We start from the raw sequence: 17587 nt of genomic DNA on the forward strand, positions 1-17587 counted from the left end.
CGATGAACTTTTATTTCTAATCATTCAATTTTAAAATTCTGATTTTGTTCCACTTAATGTCTTAGATATATATTTTTTTTGTTCTCTTGTAATATATTTTATTACCATGAGTGGAATACAGAGTAGAATATCAATTCTTTCTATAAAAATCTGTGATTGGTATCAATTATCTAACAAAAATAAATTGTTGACAAACAAAAATAACACTTTAATAAATTTCATTTTCTTTATCTTTTTACTTTTTACCCTTTACTTATTAAAATTGCATCTCTTCCTTTTCTTTTTATTTATTGGTTCTTTATTTTCTTTATTCTCATTTTTTTTATTCTTGTTAACCCATCGTACTTTATACAGCTTGTGAATATTCTCCTAATAAATAACAAAATGCTTTGCTAATTGAAAACAAGTATAAAGAGTAAAAAGCTCAAAATGCGAAATCCAAGAAATTCAAAAAAAGATAATATAACTATTCTCATAAGAATAACCCACCGGATATTGTACAACATTTTCAAAATTTACCTCGCCTAACTTTTTTCTATACAAAAGTTGAAAGTTTCTCTCATAGCAGTTGATCACTTTGGCTTTCTAAAACGTCATTTATATTACACATAACAGCCCCAACTAATTACCAATATTACACAGTTTACCCCTTAGTTCTGATTATAGTAATTGTACCCCTCCCTTGTGTTTGGATCTTAGTAAGAGCCACCACGGCTTTTCCGGAGAGGCCTGGTCCGCTGCCAGAGACGCATGGTCGAGAGGCAAAGTCTCCTACCGGATGTCGAACTGGTCGAGACGGAGCCATCAAAATTCTCTCGTTGATATCATTTAGGGTTACATCATCTTCTCGGCCACCTGGTTTCACCAATCCAAATGGGTACACTAGTTTCGTGATAAGTCTTTTGTTCTTATTACCACAATTGGATGAGGATGGTTCGGTTAAAGATTTTTCTCGGACAAAAATTTCCCCGGAAGAAACAGAAGTGTCGGGAGACTCGTAAACGGTCGATATCGGCTCTTCAAAGTAACTAACTCCAATTTTACGTTCATCTGTATTTTAGTAAAACTATTAATTAAAAGGATTTTATTTATTTTTAGTCATTGTAGTAAAATAAAATTTATCAAAGGTGAAAATCGAATCAACGTGTGGATCAAAATTAGTTACTTTAAGAAACTTTACTGTCATTTGGAAACAAGACCGTCTAAACTATTTAAGTTTTTTTGAGGACCATAAATATGTTAAAAACCAGTGATGTTTGGACGAAATGATTACCAAAGATGAAAAGCAAAACTTTTATAAAAGTGCTATTCATTTGTTTTTAAGAAGAAAAAAAATAGCGGTAAATAAGAAAAAGAGAACCTTGGTCAGCTGAATGTATAAAACTTATATCCGACAACTAGTTCAAGTAACCTTCTTTCATATGTTGTACCATGCATTTGAATTCTAAATGACTAAATAATATCCTTAAAATTATTAATATTAAAAAAAAAGTATAGGTCTCACCTTTGTAGACATGTGGAGTGACAAACTGACTATTCAAATAGCTATAACTCTCATGCAGGCCCCAATCGTTCTGCATATTCAACAATCAACAAAATTCAAATAAGTTAGATAAATATAGTTACCAAATCATTTGGAAATGATAATTATATTGAATTTTTTTAACATATCAATAGGAAACAATTCAATAAAATATCATGATAAATAAAATACACAAACCTGCGAATTATCCTTCAAGGATTTTGACGGATCCTCGAACAAGAGACGTCTCCTTTTGCTTCTCTCACCGGATTCGATAATTGCGTCTTCGAGGTAACCTGTGGAGACGTCGGAGTAATCCATCTCCGGTGATCGGAAACTCTGTTCCGGCGATCCATTCATGAATCCATATGTATCTGCAAACACACACATTGCACTTTTTATACTTCTTTTCATATGTAATTATCAACAAAGAAAAAACAAATTTTTTGCATACATAAACATCCTTTATAAAAAAAATCTTGAATAACTTGTAAATTCATACATGCACGTCGATACAAAAATATAAATTGAAAAATTACATATATATACGCGGTATGTGTTATATTTAAGGACTGAAAAAAATAATATATATTTTTGTATATATATACCAAGATTGTAGTCAGGCTTGAAGAGTGATCCAAGGTTATGGTGATCCCAAGTAGGGAGAGAGTAGAGAAGCTCACTCATTTTTTTTGTGTTTTTCTTTTTGAACTTTGAATTATTTGCTGATTGTTTTGTATAACAAAAACTTAAGTGGCTGCCTATTTATCGTGGTGGATTGTGTGTCTAAAGTGAAAGTAATTCAGAATAAATTATTGTTAATAAAAAAAAAAAAAAAAGTTGGAAAAAAAAAATCTAAAGAAAAAAAGTAGGGGAGAAGTTTGGAAGATGAAGACGAAATTGTACTCGACACAGTCAACGGAAAAAGAAGTCAAGCAAAAGAAAAATGTTGGATGGATAGAGTTTTTCCTCCTTGAGATATGCAAATGTAGAAAATATAATTTTCCTAAAATATTTTTGTAATGCACAACTACAACACTAGTACAAAATCATTATGCTACATATCTTGAGCAAATGACTTTAGATTATCTTTTTTTTTTTTTTTTTTTTTCAGTTCACATATTTTCTCAATTATAAAAATTTACAGAACTATATTTTTCATATATTTCTAGGATTTCGCCACTTAAATGACTTTATTAATAACTAACTTTGAAAAACAAACAATTATTCAGGCTGTTAAAACTAAATTAAAATTTGTGTTGGACAAGTATATATGTATCTAACTCGTAAATTAATTAAAAAAATTTTCAATAGACTTATTTCAATGTTAACATCGATGTTCTCATTTGTGGAGAAAAAGGTACAAGTGTTTGAATTTCGTTAGGGTTTGGTTAGATGGGGGACCTTATGTAAGTGTTTGAATTTCGTTGTAATGGCTAAAGCCTTAAAGGTTATGATCACATCATGCTGTTAATTTTTACTGTTCCGCTTTAAGCACATTTAGTAAATAATCTTATAACTTGACTCACTAAAGTAATATACTAGAATAAGAAAAAATCACATGTGAGCAGTATAAACTGTCGGCAATTTTAACTTACTTGATATGATATGGTTGATTACGTGATCAAAATCTTATTACACCAATATATATGAAGTTTTTTGGTTGACAACCCAGGTTTAAAATCTAGTATATATGCATTTATTTACAATATTGTGAAATAAATTTTTTATTTTGAAACTTATCTATATATACATTTTTGAATACAATTATGAAATAAATTCTGGCTTTCACTACTATTTACAATGGAATGCCACTGGATTTAATTCTTAAGATTTGGAAAATTAAATAAAAGATATGAAAAAAAGATTTTGGCTCCAAAGATCTTGCTTAAATATGATGTTTCCTTTTTTTGGTAACGATTTTAAAGCAAGTTTTGTTATATTTCTGTTTGTTTTCTTAATTAGTTAATTTACACTAATTGTATTTGATTAATTTTTTTTTTGGTCGTAACTATGATTCATAATCAACACTAAACTTAGTTTTTTAGTTGGTTTTGATTATAACTATAGTAAGCAACATCTATATATTATTACTTTATTATAATAAAAACATTACAACTATATGTTTTTTAAAGCAAACTTATAAATTGACTCGAATTGTATATGTTTTTAAATAAAAATATTATTAAAAAGAAATATAACAAAATGATGTTTAATTTCATGGGACGGGTTATATGGTGGGACGGGTTTGGGTCGATATTAATACGGGACGGTATACTACGGGTGAAATCCTAGGATTAACAATCAAATACAGTTATATAATCTTAAACACTAAATAAAATAAATAATATTAACAAAAAAATACAACTTAAAATTTAAAAATTATTGTTATAAAAATCGACCCGAAGTATCGCGGGGTAATATATATAATATATACATATGTAAGTATATTTAACCAAACAAAACAATAGGTTATATCTATAGATAATTTTCAAACTTTTGTTTAAAGTATAGCCCCGCGGTGTACCGCGGGTTAAAATCTAGTGTAAGTCATTTGTCGTAATCGTGTGTGCATATGAAGTTGATTTTTTTCTTTCCCTTCTATAAAAGCTTTAGTTAGACATTTTTATTTTTTATTTTATAAAGAGTTATACATGTTTATTGCAAATTTTAGATCATCATTATAGTATAAGATCACTTTTCATAGTTCTTACAAAATGATTAAAAAGGGATATAAGACACGTTCATTTAACTGTTTATGAGTAACAGTACCGGCCCGCTAAATTTGGGTGCCCTAAGCAAAATTAAAATCCATAAAAAAAATTCTTTTAAATTAGATTTTTACCATTAAAAAGAATGTTCTAAAAGTCCACAATATTTTTAAAAGGTCCTACAAAAATTATTGTATATAAGAAAACTTAACAAATTTTTAGATAAAAAAACCCTCAAATTTTGAGGCTCTAATCGGTGGTTTTGGTGGCATGCCCTCTGCGCCGGCCCTGCTGAGTAATGACGATTAGTTTGTTTTTGTTTTTCTAACGTTAGTTCGGTGGTAACATATTATTGGTGATCAAAATTAAACGACAAAGATATTATTTTTTACTGTTATCATGTTGAATGTTTAATGTTTAACTATTCATTGCAAATATCAACATCAGTAAAAGGAACATGCCTCCGGTATATCAAGATTAACAACGTAATTGAATTGTTAAGTCATAAAATTATAACATTCTGAAAAAGTAATGTAAGCAGTTCATTAAACCATTTCCCTCAATTTCAAACGACAGTAATGAGTTATGTAATAATAATATACTAATATCTCCTTCTCTTTTTTTCTTTATTTGAACCAAAAAGTCATGCAGAGAAGAATTTGTTTTTTTTTTTCTCGACATATAGGAGAAATTCTGTTTTATGTTTTGTTTTAAAAGTCTTTGACTCTTGATTCCGTTTTGCTTGTGATTTGGTGAACAACCGTTCTTCTTTTGTATGCTTTTTTGGATTTTTTCTTCATTCTTCACAATGGTGGGGTCGTGTCACGTCCTTTCACGTTTACCTTCTTCCATTATTGCATCACTTTAATTCAATTTGTTTTAATTCATGATTTATGATTTGATTTGACTTGATCTGATTTGATTTGAATTGAGAGGATATGAAATTGTTAGGAATGCTTGCCACTGTTGAAGCAACGTAATCACTATTACTATAGAATAAGTTTGGTCGTTTTCGTGTAGTGAATTATATTAGAATCGTCGTTAGAAATGATTTAGTTTTTGATTGAATATTGTTAGAGGTAGAATACTCAATAGTAATTTTTAAAATGTTATATACCCCTATAATAAACTGCTTTGGAGTTCTTTTCGTTTTATGATTATTTTGTAAGGCAAATCCAATTTTTGATTTGAAAAACAAATTTAACAAAAGAAAAAATGTTATAATAAAACTGCTTTTGTGTAGAACCACGAGACAATTAACTATTTCTAACTATACAAATAGTGATGTGACTATAGTGTGATTGTGTGTATAATCATAATGACAATTTAAAACCTATATTTGTTTTAATATCAGTTTCGAAAAATATACTACTATTCATTTGTAATGTTTCCTCCATTTTTGTCAGTATGTATTTACTTTTATCGATTTATCAGTTTCTAGACATGTTCCCCCGAGTACGAATTTTTTTTAATGGGCCCAAATGTAGGCACGCTTGTGGGGCCCATTTAGAAAAGACGAAAAATATTGCGCCGGTATTATTCGCAGGGACATACATTCTTTAATTGGTCGTCTCTAATAATTAAAATAGGAAAGTATTTTCTCATGTACAAAAAAAGACTAATTTTGTTTGTCCAAAACAAAACAAGAAACTAATTTGGTTCTTTTTGTAGGGTTCTTTATACTTTTTTTTTTCATACTTGACAAAATAAATGGGTTGGCTACTTCCTTATTTTTTTTTCAAGGGTTTGCAATTTTTTTTTTTTTTTATAACTCAGATGATAATATTGAAATCAAAGAAATTATGTTAAAATTCCATCCCGATAGTCAATACTACTCGAATCCTGAAGACATTTTTCTCCTTTTTCACTGGATCAATCCCGATAGTTCTCCTTGTTCACGGTTTTTTTTTAAGTGATAATAATTATTTTTTAATGATAATGAGCTATATATTTTTAGAAAAAAAAACTCACAAAAAGGAAAACTATAAATATCTCAAGGGATTGTAGGTAAATTCCCAAGATTTCTATGGTACATCGATAGGCGAATGTGGAATCCAGGCATAACAAAGTCACGGAGAATAGAAGAATCAGTGCAAGAGAGGATATTGAGTATCATCAATAATATACGACTATGGAGTTTCTTCCATGAGAGGATAGCCAAGAACGAACCTCATCACTTTGGGATTGAATCTGGAGAGGGAAAGAAACAGATTTTATAATCTGTTGGCGAGTAAGGCTTCGGTATCGAAAGCATCGTGGAAATTCACTTCTCCATCGTTCTTTTTAATGATCGGTTATGTATTTATGGATGTGTATTTTGATTTTCTTAGTAATGATGTACTCGTAATGTATCAACTCTTGTACAAGGTTTCCAAATGAATGAATGAATCAGGTGTTAAAAAAAATATATATATATATATCTCAAACCTTTGTTGCATGGTCTGAGATCTAACGGTGGTGTAGTTGGTCCTTTAGCTAAAAGAAGGATATGTTTGCCCAGAATATACATTTTGTGCTCGGTTCGGGAAACCTTGTACAAGAGTTGGTCCTTTTGTCTAGATTTTTTGGCCCAAACTGCTTTAAATAGAAATTTTGGCCCATGTTTCAATATTCCGGAAAACAAAAATAAAATAGGAGGGATTAAGGAAATAAGTAATTATGGAAAATCATAATCTTCCATATTTTCTCCAATTAAAAAATTTATCAATTATTTTCTATAAATCACAAAAATAGGGTTTGCCGTTTCCGTTTACGTTATATGTCGTCTTCTCAATTTCTTCTTCTTCTTCTCTGGTCTCTCTAATTTTTGTTCACACTTTGAAATTTACGACACTTTAAAGAAACTCTGATCGTCGTACGTACGTCTCCTGTTTTTTAGGGTTTCGTGCATCTCAAGCTTCCCTAATCAATGGTACACACTGATCTTGTTTTTGTACATAGTTAGATTCGACCGTTGTTTCATGTCTTTGTTTCTGCTTTTTTTTGCAGTCTGAATCATCGGAGAAGCAGCAGATCCTCACCGAGAAGGAACTCCAACGGAAGAAAAAGAATGAAGACAAGGTTTCCCTTCTTCTTCATCTTCTTCCCCGCCAGAATTTACATGTAGAATCTGATTCATTCCATGAATGTGTTATATATAGGTTCGAGAAAAGGAAATAAAGGAGCAAAAAGCTTTGGAGAAAGCAAAATTAGCTGAAGAACTTAAGGTAAGTAGTGGTTTCTTTATGTGTTTTGACTCTATCATCGAACGTATTTGATCAGATTATTATTGTTAATATAGGCAAAACAAGAACAAGATGGAACCAAATCTTCTAAAAAGAGTACAAAGAAGAGTGCTAAAAGATTTGATTCAGAAGAGAATCCTGAGGATTTTGTTGATCCAGAGACTCCTCTTGGTGAGAAGAAAAAGTTATCTCCACTTATGGCTAAACAATACAGTCCTGACGCTGTTGAAAAATCGTAAGTGTGAAGAATATTGTGACTAATTAATTAACACTGATGTTTGTTCCAATATTTGATAAAATCTGTTTTTTTTTTTTGGTCAGATGGTGTGAATGGTGGGAGCAATCTGGCTTTTTTAAGGCTGATGCTAAGAGTTCCAAACCAGCTTTTGTTATTGTAAGGAACTTTACTTTGAAATTAGCTTGTATAGTCTAGAGAGTTTGTTTAATGTTTTGTTAATTTTCATACTACTGTACATGTTTTGCAGATTCTGCCTCCTCCAAATGTGACTGGAATTTTGCATACTGGGCACGCATTAACATCAGCCATAGAGGTTGTGGTTCATAAGATTCTTAGTTCTGTTACTTTTTGTGAAAAAGGATCAGACTTATAATTTGCTCTGACTGATGCAGGACACGATTATTCGTTGGAAGAGAATGTCTGGTTTTAATGCGTTGTGGGTTCCCGCTACTGACCATGCCGGTATAGCTACACAGGTCTGTAGTTGTTTGTGAAATTTCTTGTTTCAGATTCTTCCTCCTGATAGTTTATGTTGGGATATATGTCAAAACTGGTCATAACTAGTAGTACTAATCTTGTTGAATACAACAATGTAGGTTGTGGTTGAGAAAGAGATCATGGCTAAAAGAGGATTGAGTAGACATGACCTTGGCCGAGAAGAATTCGTTAAGGAAGTGAGTTTAAAACTTCATATGCAGTACTGAGTAATTCTTTCTTTCCTTTTTTTTGTTACAGTAAAGAAGAAGAGTGATGGCTGACGTGGAGAGATGCTGAAGTATGATTGGTGGAAACATTAAGGATGACACGGAGAGCGTTGATTGGCCAATTTCGAATTGAGAAGATGTTGACCGTTGACTAACAGCAAACAAATAAGAACACAATTTCGATTTAGAGTTTACAGAGAATAATTTCCCTTTTGTAATCTCTTTCTCTTAGCTCTGAATTTCTGGAGAATCACCATTGTTGATCGAGATCTCTTCTCTTGTAAAGATCTTTGTCACTCTGGAATTTGGTTTGCGTTTGTCTTGAACGTAAATCCAAGTATATTGAATTCGAATTTGTGTTGATCGATTGATTGAAGTTTATTGTTATCAAAGGTATCAGAGCCATTCGTGACTCGGAAATGATGGCGAATACTCGTGCGAAGGATACGGTAGCTCCGGAGATGGAGGAATCTTCGAACTCGTGGATTGGTAAAGCTTTGGCGGAGCAGAATTCGAAGATTGAGAAGCATACGGTGGAAATGTTTGCGGCGATCAGGATGATAGCGGAGAAGGTAGATTCTATCGTCAATGCTGGTGCGCAATCACCGTATAGTCCAGCTTCGGCGGAGGATGTGAAATCAGGACTGGGAATTTTCAACGTTGACGTACCTCGTCGCGCTAGATCTGGTCCACAATCTCAATACTCAGGTGTGACTAGATTAGCTAAACTGGATTTTCCTAGGTTCAGTGGAGATAGAGTGAAGGATTGGTTATTTAAGGTGGAACAATTCTTTTCGTTGGATCGTACGCCTGATGATTTCAAAGTGAGAATGTGTTCGATTCATTTTGATGGTCCTGCAGCGGCTTGGCATCAGTCGTTGTATGAATCAGATCTGGGAATTGGAGTGATGAATGATTGGCTTGCATATAAGGGATTGTTGTTGGAAAGGTTTCTTGAAGTGTTGGATGATCCGATTGCGGAATTGAAAAACTTACAGGAAACAAACGGGATTAAGGAGTATCATGAGAAATTTGAAGTGATCCGTTTGCGATTGAAGTTACCTGAGGAGTATTTGGTGAGAGCTTATCTTGCAGGTTTAAAAACAGATACGCAAATGCATATTCGCATGTTTCAGCCTGATTCTATTAGCAAGTGTTTGATGCTTGGAAGGTTGTATGAGCAAGCTCATCAGAAAAAAGGATTAGGAGCAGCATCCCATGTTAACCAAAGTTCTAGATGGAGTGGTAGCAATGGTTTTCAAGCAAAGGGAGTGCTGGGATCCAAACCTGATTGGGTACATAAACCTGTACAGCATGATGTTGCCTCTAAATCAAGGGAGATGGGGACACAGCCACGAAAATTTTTATCTACAGAAGAGATGAATAAAAGAAGGTCTCAAGGCCTTTGTTACTTCTGTGATGAAAAATATACACCGGAGCATTATCTTACTCATAAAAGGAAGCAGTTATATATGATGGATGTCGAGGAAGGTGATGATGATACTGTGGATTATCATAGTGCAGATGAAGGAGAGTCTGAGCTCACTCAAGAGCATGCACAGGTGTCTGTTAGTGCAGTTTCTGGTATCTCAGAGTATTGGACTATGAAAGTCAGAGGTGTTGTGGGAAAACAACCATTGATCTTTCTATTGGATTCGGGGTCTACACACAATTTTCTTGATCCCAAGACAGTAGCTAGATTACAACTTCCATTACAACATTCTGGTTTAACAAGAGTAAAGGTGGCTGATGGTCGTCAGTTGGGAGTGACTGGCAAGGTCAAGGATTTTAAATGGACGCTTAAGGAGACCACTTTTGAAGGAGATGTGATGGTTATTCCTCTCGCAGGCTGTGACATGGTATTAGGGGTGCAGTGGTTAGCTTCTTTGGGCCCTATTAATTTGGACTTTCAGAAACTGGAGATGAGTTTTAAATGAGGTTTAAAAACAGTTTTACTACATGGGCTGAAGCAGGGTTCAATAAGAGAAGTGAAGGCAAATAAACTCAAGAAGCTGAAGGAGAGTGAAGTGCAGATTTCTATGTTGTGTGTGCAAAATATACCGGAGGAGAATGATATGATGCTCTGTTCTTTGGAAACTCACAGTGGAGAAGAAGAGGAAAATCCAAAGATCACACAACTAGTGAATGAGTATGCTGATATTTTTGAGGAACCAAAGGCTTTACCCCCATTCAGAGCTAACCACAACCATAAAATCCCTTTATTGGAAGGATCAAACCCGATTAACCAGCGTCCCTACAGGTATGCATTACATCAGAAAACTGAGATTGATAAGATGGTTCAGGAATTACTTAAGGCTGGTACTATACAAGCTAGTAGTAGTCCTTATGCATCTCCTGTAGTATTAGTCAAGAAGAAGGATGGTAGTTGGCGTTTATGTGTGGACTATAGAGGGTTGAATGGGATGACTGTTAAAGATCGATTTCCTATTCCCTTAATAGATGATTTGATGGATGAGTTGGGAGGTTCTGTGATCTATTCTAAGATTGATTTGAGAGCTGGATATCATCAAGTTAGAATGGAGCCTGCAGACATGTATAAAACTGCCTTTAAAACTCATAGTGGGCATTATGAATATTTGGTGATGCCTTTTGGGCTAACTAACGCGCCAGCTACGTTCCAAAGTTTGATGAATACTGTGTTTCAGGAGTTTTTGAGGAAGTTTGTCTTAATATTCTTCGATGACATTCTCATTTACAGTCCTACTCTGGAATCTCATTTGTTGCATTTAAGAGAGGTGTTCAAGTTGATGAGGAGTAACAGTCTCTATGCAAAGAAGAGTAAGTGTGCTTTTGCTGTGGCCAAGGTAGAGTATTTGGGGCACTTCATTGAAGCTAGTGGAGTCTCTACAGATCCACAGAAAATATTGGCAGTCAAAGCTTGGCCCATACCTAAGACTTTAAAACAGCTGAGAGGTTTTTTGGGACTAGCTGGGTATTACAGGAAATTTGTGAAGGGTTTTGGTGTAATTGCTAGACCACTACATGACATGACGAAGAAGGAGTCTTTTGTTTGGTCTGAGGAAGCATTGCAAGCTTTCAATACACTGAAATCTGTTTTGTGTGAAGCACCGGAATTAGCTCTACCACGATTTGATAAACCTTTTGTGGTGGAGACTGATGCTTGTGGAGAGGGAATTGGTGCTGTATTGATGCAAGAAGGTCACCCTTTGGCCTATATTAGCAGACACTTGAGGGGAAAACAATTGCATCTTTCTATATATGAAAAGGAGTTGCTTGCGGTAGTGTTTGCGGTTCAGAAATGGCGCCACTATCTGTTACCAAATCATTTTGTTATAAAAACAGATCAGCGGAGCCTTAAATATTTGTTGGAGCAGCGCCTGAACACACCAATTCAACAACAATGGTTGCCCAAGCTTTTAGAATTTGACTATGAAATTCAGTATAAACAGGGTAAAGACAATGTGGCTGCGGATGCTTTATCACGGGTGGAGGGTGCTGAAGTGTTACATATGGCAATGTCTGTTTTAGACTGTGATCTTATGCAACGTATTCAAGCAGGTTATGCTACAGATCTTGCTCTTAAGACATTAATTGATCAGTTGAGGCAGGATTCTAATGCTAAGAAGAACTTTTCTTGGGTTCAAGGAGTATTGAGGAGAAAGAGTAAGATTGTGGTGCCTCAAGATAAGGATCTTCAGAATGATATTCTTAAGTGGCTGCATTGTTCAGGAAGTGGAGGCCATTCTGGTCGTGATGCGACTTGTCAGAGAGTTAAGGGTTTGTTCTACTGGAAAGGGTTGGCTAAAGATGTTCATACTTATATCAGGAGTTGTGGAGTTTGTCAAAGGTGTAAGTATGAGACTATAGCTTCTCCTGGATTGTTACAGCCTCTACCTATTCCAGCAACACTGTGGACTGATCTTTCCATGGATTTTATCGATAGATTACCTCCTTCCTTTGGTAAAACAGTTATCTTTGTTGTGGTGGATCGCTTGAGCAAAGCTGCTCATTTTATGGCTCTCACTCATCCTTATTCAGCTGTAAGTGTGGCTCAAGTCTTCATGGATCAGGTGTTTAAGCTACATGGTTTCCCCAGGACCATTGTGAGTGATAGGGATACAGTTTTCCTTAGTGAATTCTGGCAGGAGTTGTTTTCTCTGCAGGGCGTTTCTTTAAACTACACTAGTGCTTATCATCCTCAATCTGATGGCCAGACAGAGGTGGTCAATAGGTGTTTGGAGACCTATTTGAGATGCATGTGTAGTGATCGTCCACATTTATGGAGCAAATGGTTACCTCTTGCGGAGTTTTGGTACAATACTAATTACCATACAGCTATTCAGATGTCGCCTTATGAGGCAGTGTATGGTCAGCCTCCGCCAGTTCATTTACCTTACTTGCCTGGTGAATCGAAAGTGGCTGTGGTGGCTCAATGCTTGCAGGATAGGGAGAATATGCTTCTACTTCTCCGGTTCCACTTATTGAGAGCTCAGCACAGGATGACTCAGAATGCCAATCTTCATCGTACTGAGAGAAGTTTTGAGATTGGAGATGTGGTGTTTGTCAAGTTGCAGCCTTATAGGCAACAATCTGTGGTGATGCGATCTAACCAGAAGCTTGCTCCCAAGTTTTATGGTCCTTACAAGATTTTGGATAAGTGTGGGTCAGTAGCTTACAGGTTGGACTTACCATCTTCTTCTAAGATCCATCCTGTTTTCCATGTGTCTCAATTGAAGGAATCTGTCGGCCCTGTCTCGGTTTCTACTGAATTACCATCGGTGCATTATGATGCGTTGGTCAAGGAACCCGAGAGGATCTTGGAGAGGAAGATGGTCAATAGACAGGGGCACGCAGTTACGATGGTGCTTGTTAAGTGGACTAATCAGAGTGTCGAGGAAGCGACTTGGGAGTACTTGTTTGAGATACAGAGGAAGTTCCCAGCTTTTGAACCTTGAGGACAAGGTTCTCTGAAGGAGGGAGATTTGTTACAGTAAAGAAGAAGAGTGATGGCTGACGTGGAGAGATGCTGAAGTATGATTGGTGGAAACATTAAGGATGACACGGAGAGCGTTGATTGGCCAATTTTGAATTGAGAAGATGTTGACCGTTGACTAACAGCAAACAAATAAGAACACAATTTCGATTTAGAGTTTACAGAGAATAATTTCCCTTTTGTAATCTCTTTCTCTTAGCTCTGAATTTCTGGAGAATCACCATTGTTGATCGAGATCTCTTCTCTTGTAAAGATCTTTGTCACTCTGGAATTTGGTTTGCGTTTGTCTTGAACGTAAATCCAAGTATATTGAATTCGAATTTTGTTGATCGATTGATTGAAGTTTATTGTTATAATTTTTATAAAAGAACTTATAATGAAATCTCTTGTGCTTGTTCTATGATTACGCGATAGGTATGGACGTGGAAGAACCAGTCTGGTGATACAATCATGACACAACTACGGCGTTTAGGTGCTTCTCTTGATTGGTCTCGTGAGGTAAAATTCAGTGATCCTCTGTATCTTCACCTGTTTTTCTGAGATATCTTATATACAGAATTGTTTTCTATATGTGAACTTGTAGTGTTTTACAATGGATGAGCAAAGATCAAAAGCTGTCACTGAGGCTTTTGTTCGGTTATACAAGGAAGGGCTTATCTATAGGTATATGTTTTGAAATCTCTAATAAGCTACACGAATCTTGTTGTAGAGAAAAGCACTAACCTGAAAGACAATACTGTTTACCTTTGCAGAGATAATAGGATTGTTAATTGGGATTGTAGTTTAAGATCAGCCATATCTAAAGATGAGGTAAGTAAACAACTTTGGTTTGCTCTATGATTTTTGAATTACATGCTTCTTCTTATGGCTGTGCATCTGTAGGTTACTCCTATTGAGATCAAAGGAAGGACACTGTTAGAAGTACCTGGATATGAGAAGCTAGTGGAATTTGGTTTTCTTACTTCATTTGCTTACCTTCTCGAGGATGGTTCGGGAGAGGTTGTTGTAGCCACCACGAGAGTGGAAACAATGCTTGGTGATACTGCCATTGCTGTACAAGCATCTTCACGGAAAGTTTGTGGTGCATCCGTTTATTAGTGGACGGAAGTTACCAGTTATCTGCGATGAAGATCTCGTTGATCAAAACTATGGTACTGCTTGTGTTAAGGTATGAGCTCGTTTTTTCATATGTCCTTGAGTTGTTTTAGTACTGTTTCAAAATTACTTTGCTCTTCTCTTGTAGATTACTCCTGCTCATGCATGATCTTGATGATTTCGATGTCGGAAAGCGCCACAATCTTGAATTTATAAACATATTCACTGATGATGGAAAGATCAATACAAATGGCGGGCCTGAGTTCGCGGGAATGCCACGCTTTACGGCCCGTGAAGCGGTTGTTGAAGCTCTGAAGAAGAAGGTAATCAGTTCTTGTGTCTTTGTATATCATTAACATATCATACTAACTTGCAATTGTCTTATATTCAGGGATTGTACAGAGGTGCCGAAAACAACGCAATGGAACTTAAACGTTGTTCAAGAACTAAAGATGTTATTGAGCCTATGATAAAGCCTCAGTGGTACGTGAATTGTCATGTGATGGGAAAGGAAGCTCTTGATGTTGCTATCAATGATGAAAACAAGAAGCTAGAGTTTATACAAAAGCAGTACACAGCAGAATGGAGAAGGTTCTGTCATTAATTATGATGAATAAGTTTTGTCTGTTTATAACTAATCATGGATTAACATTCACAAGGGATCTTAATTACAGATGGCTAGAGAAGATACATGACTGGTGCATTTCGAGACAGCTTTGGTGGGGACATAGAATACCAGCATGGTATGCAACTCTAGAAGAAGATCAAATTAAAGATTTTGGTTCTTACAATGACCATTGGATCGTTGCTAGAAACGAGAAAGAAGCTCAAAAAGAAGTTGAACATAGATTTGTCGGGAAGAAATGCGAGCTCTCTCAAGATCCTGATGTGCTTGACACATGGTTTTCTTCAGGGCTCTCTTCGTTATCGAATTTGGGATGGCCAGATGAAACTGATGAGTTAAAAGCTTTCTATCCAACTTCTGTTCTTGAAACTGGTCATGGCATTCTCTTCTTTTGGGTTGCTCGCATGGTTATGCTATGTATGCAACTTTCTGGTGATGTTCCCTTTAGCAAGGTTTATATGCATCCTATGGTATGTGATGCACATGGACGAAAGGTGTCAAAGTCTCTTGGAAATGGCATTGATCCGCTTGAAGTCATTAAAGGTGAAACTATTGCGGGTCTTCATAGGAGGTTAGAGACCAGTATCTTAGATCCAAAGAAGCTTGTTGCTGCTAAAGAAGGACATGCCAAGGATTTTCCAAATGGTATCCCTGAATGTGGTTCCGATGCTCTTCGATTTGCACTTGTATCCTACACAGCTCAGGTACTGATTACATCACATGGACTCTTTGCTCTTTCATTTGTATAAAATGATCTTATAGACTTGTTTTTGTTTCTTTTTCTAGTCTGATAGAATAAATATGGATATCCTCCGAGTGATTGGTTACCGTGAATGGTGTAATAAGCTCTGGAATGCGGTGAGATTTGCGATGCTGAAGCTTGGTGATGGTTATACACCTTTGCTAACTCTATGTCCTGAAACCATGCCATTGAGCTGCCAATGGATTCTTTCGTCACTAAATAAGGTGATATCAAAGACGGTTGATTCGTTGAATGCTTACGAGTTTTCGAATGCAGCCAACGCGGTATACGCTTGGTGGCAATACCAACTTTGTGATGTATACATTGAAGCAATCAAGCCTTATTTTAACAAACCAGAATATTCTTTAGAGAGGACTCATGCACAACATGCTCTATGGGTTTGTCTAGAGACTGGTTTGAGATTGCTTCACCCGTTTCTGCCTTTTGTAACCGAAGAGCTTTGGCAACGATTACCTTGGCCTAAAGATTGTGAACGGAAAGCGTCTATCATGATATGTGACTACCCATCTCCCATTGAGGTCTCTCTCTAATTCTAAAATCTTCTTCTGAATCTATTATCCTTTTTTGCGGTTTCTAAAAACTCTTTAATCACAGAACTGGAGAAACGAAAAGGCGGAAACCGAAATGGACATGATTCTGATGACTGTGAAATATCTCAGAGCAAAGAGAGCAGAGTTGTTAGAGAAACAGAGAAAAGAAAGGTCAGTGACTGACTAATTTTCGAGGATACCGCCAATTTTCTTCGGTTTTCTTACATTATTACCTTCAATATCTTCTCAGGTTGCATGCATTTGCTCTGTGTGAAAACGAGTTAATGTTAAAGATTGTACAGACCCATGAGTTAGAGATCACAACCCTTGCAAATCTCTCATCCTTAGAGGTAACTTGATCTTCATATTCATTTTATGTTTCTTTTTTTGTCTTTTGTTTTATTTTTCTCAAAGTTATGTGCACAACTATTATAGGTTGAACTAAAAGGAGGAGAAGAACAAGCAGCCTTATTAGCTAGAACAGCCTTTGAAACGATTAACGAGAACCTCAAGGTTTATATCAAAGTGGATGAAGCCATTGATGCAGAAGCTGAAAGTGAAAAGATCAGAAACAAGATTGAGGAGCTGCAGAAGTAAGTTTTCAACACATAAGAACAGAGTTCAATCCTCTGTCTTGTTCAGACAGTACTAATCTGTTGTTTCGTTTTCGATCAGACAAAAGGAGAAGATGGAGAAGATTATGGGCGCTAGTGAGTACGAAGAGAAAGTACCTGCCAACATTAAGGAAGACAACACCACGAAGCTCGCCAAACTTCTTCAAGAATTCGACTTTTTCAACAATATTTATTCAAAGACCCTTATTAGAATGTCCCACATTGCTTGGGATTAAGATCTTTGGGTAGTATATAAAGGATGTGGCAATCCTTAACTCTTGAGCTAGCTTTTGGGTTAAGTTAGGCCACATTCCTAATATGGTATCAGAGCCAAAGGTTGGCCCACCCACAAAAATAGTTTCCCACCTATGGTTTCCCACCTATGTGGCCCATATAAGTGGCATGTCTTATTGTATTTCTGAGATGTTGGGCTTGGGCTATTTTCCGTTGGACCGTTTCTCACCCACATCTCGAGGAGGCCTATTAGAATGTCCCACATTGCTTGGGATTAAGATCTTTGGGTGGTATATAAAGGATGTGGCAATCCTTAACTCTTGAGCTAGCTTTTGGGTTAAGTTAGGCCACA

The 17587-nt window shown here is 35.7% G+C and overlaps 2 protein-coding genes across 2 annotated transcripts; one reads left to right on the top strand and one right to left on the bottom strand.

The window, feature by feature from the left end:
• Positions 1-444: 444 nt before the first annotated feature.
• LOC9311173 lies at positions 445-2266 on the bottom strand. Its single transcript, XM_021024102.1, has 4 exons — positions 2131-2266; positions 1721-1896; positions 1505-1574; positions 445-1050 (listed from the first exon to the last, which is right to left on the bottom strand). The coding sequence occupies exons 1-4, from the start codon at positions 2207-2209 to the stop codon at positions 644-646; spliced, it is 732 nt and encodes a 243-aa protein (XP_020879761.1). The 5' UTR covers positions 2210-2266; the 3' UTR covers positions 445-643.
• A 4664-nt stretch (positions 2267-6930) lies between these two features.
• LOC110228244 (valine--tRNA ligase, mitochondrial 1-like) lies at positions 6931-17237 on the top strand. The gene is given in 22 exon segments (XM_021024990.1): positions 6931-7144; positions 7222-7293; positions 7374-7439; positions 7514-7692; positions 7779-7851; positions 7943-8008; positions 8088-8171; positions 8292-8369; positions 13789-13872; positions 13958-14037; positions 14127-14184; positions 14257-14426; positions 14428-14542; positions 14618-14629; positions 14631-14792; positions 14861-15060; positions 15144-15798; positions 15881-16375; positions 16452-16558; positions 16638-16737; positions 16823-16980; positions 17063-17237. Coding segments are annotated over 22 exon segments (3192 nt in total). The 5' UTR covers positions 6931-7141.
• Positions 17238-17587: the final 350 nt, after the last annotated feature.

Source organism: Arabidopsis lyrata (genome assembly GCF_000004255.2).
Source record: "Arabidopsis lyrata subsp. lyrata unplaced genomic scaffold ARALYscaffold_5, whole genome shotgun sequence".
Lineage (NCBI taxonomy): Eukaryota > Viridiplantae > Streptophyta > Magnoliopsida > Brassicales > Brassicaceae > Arabidopsis > Arabidopsis lyrata.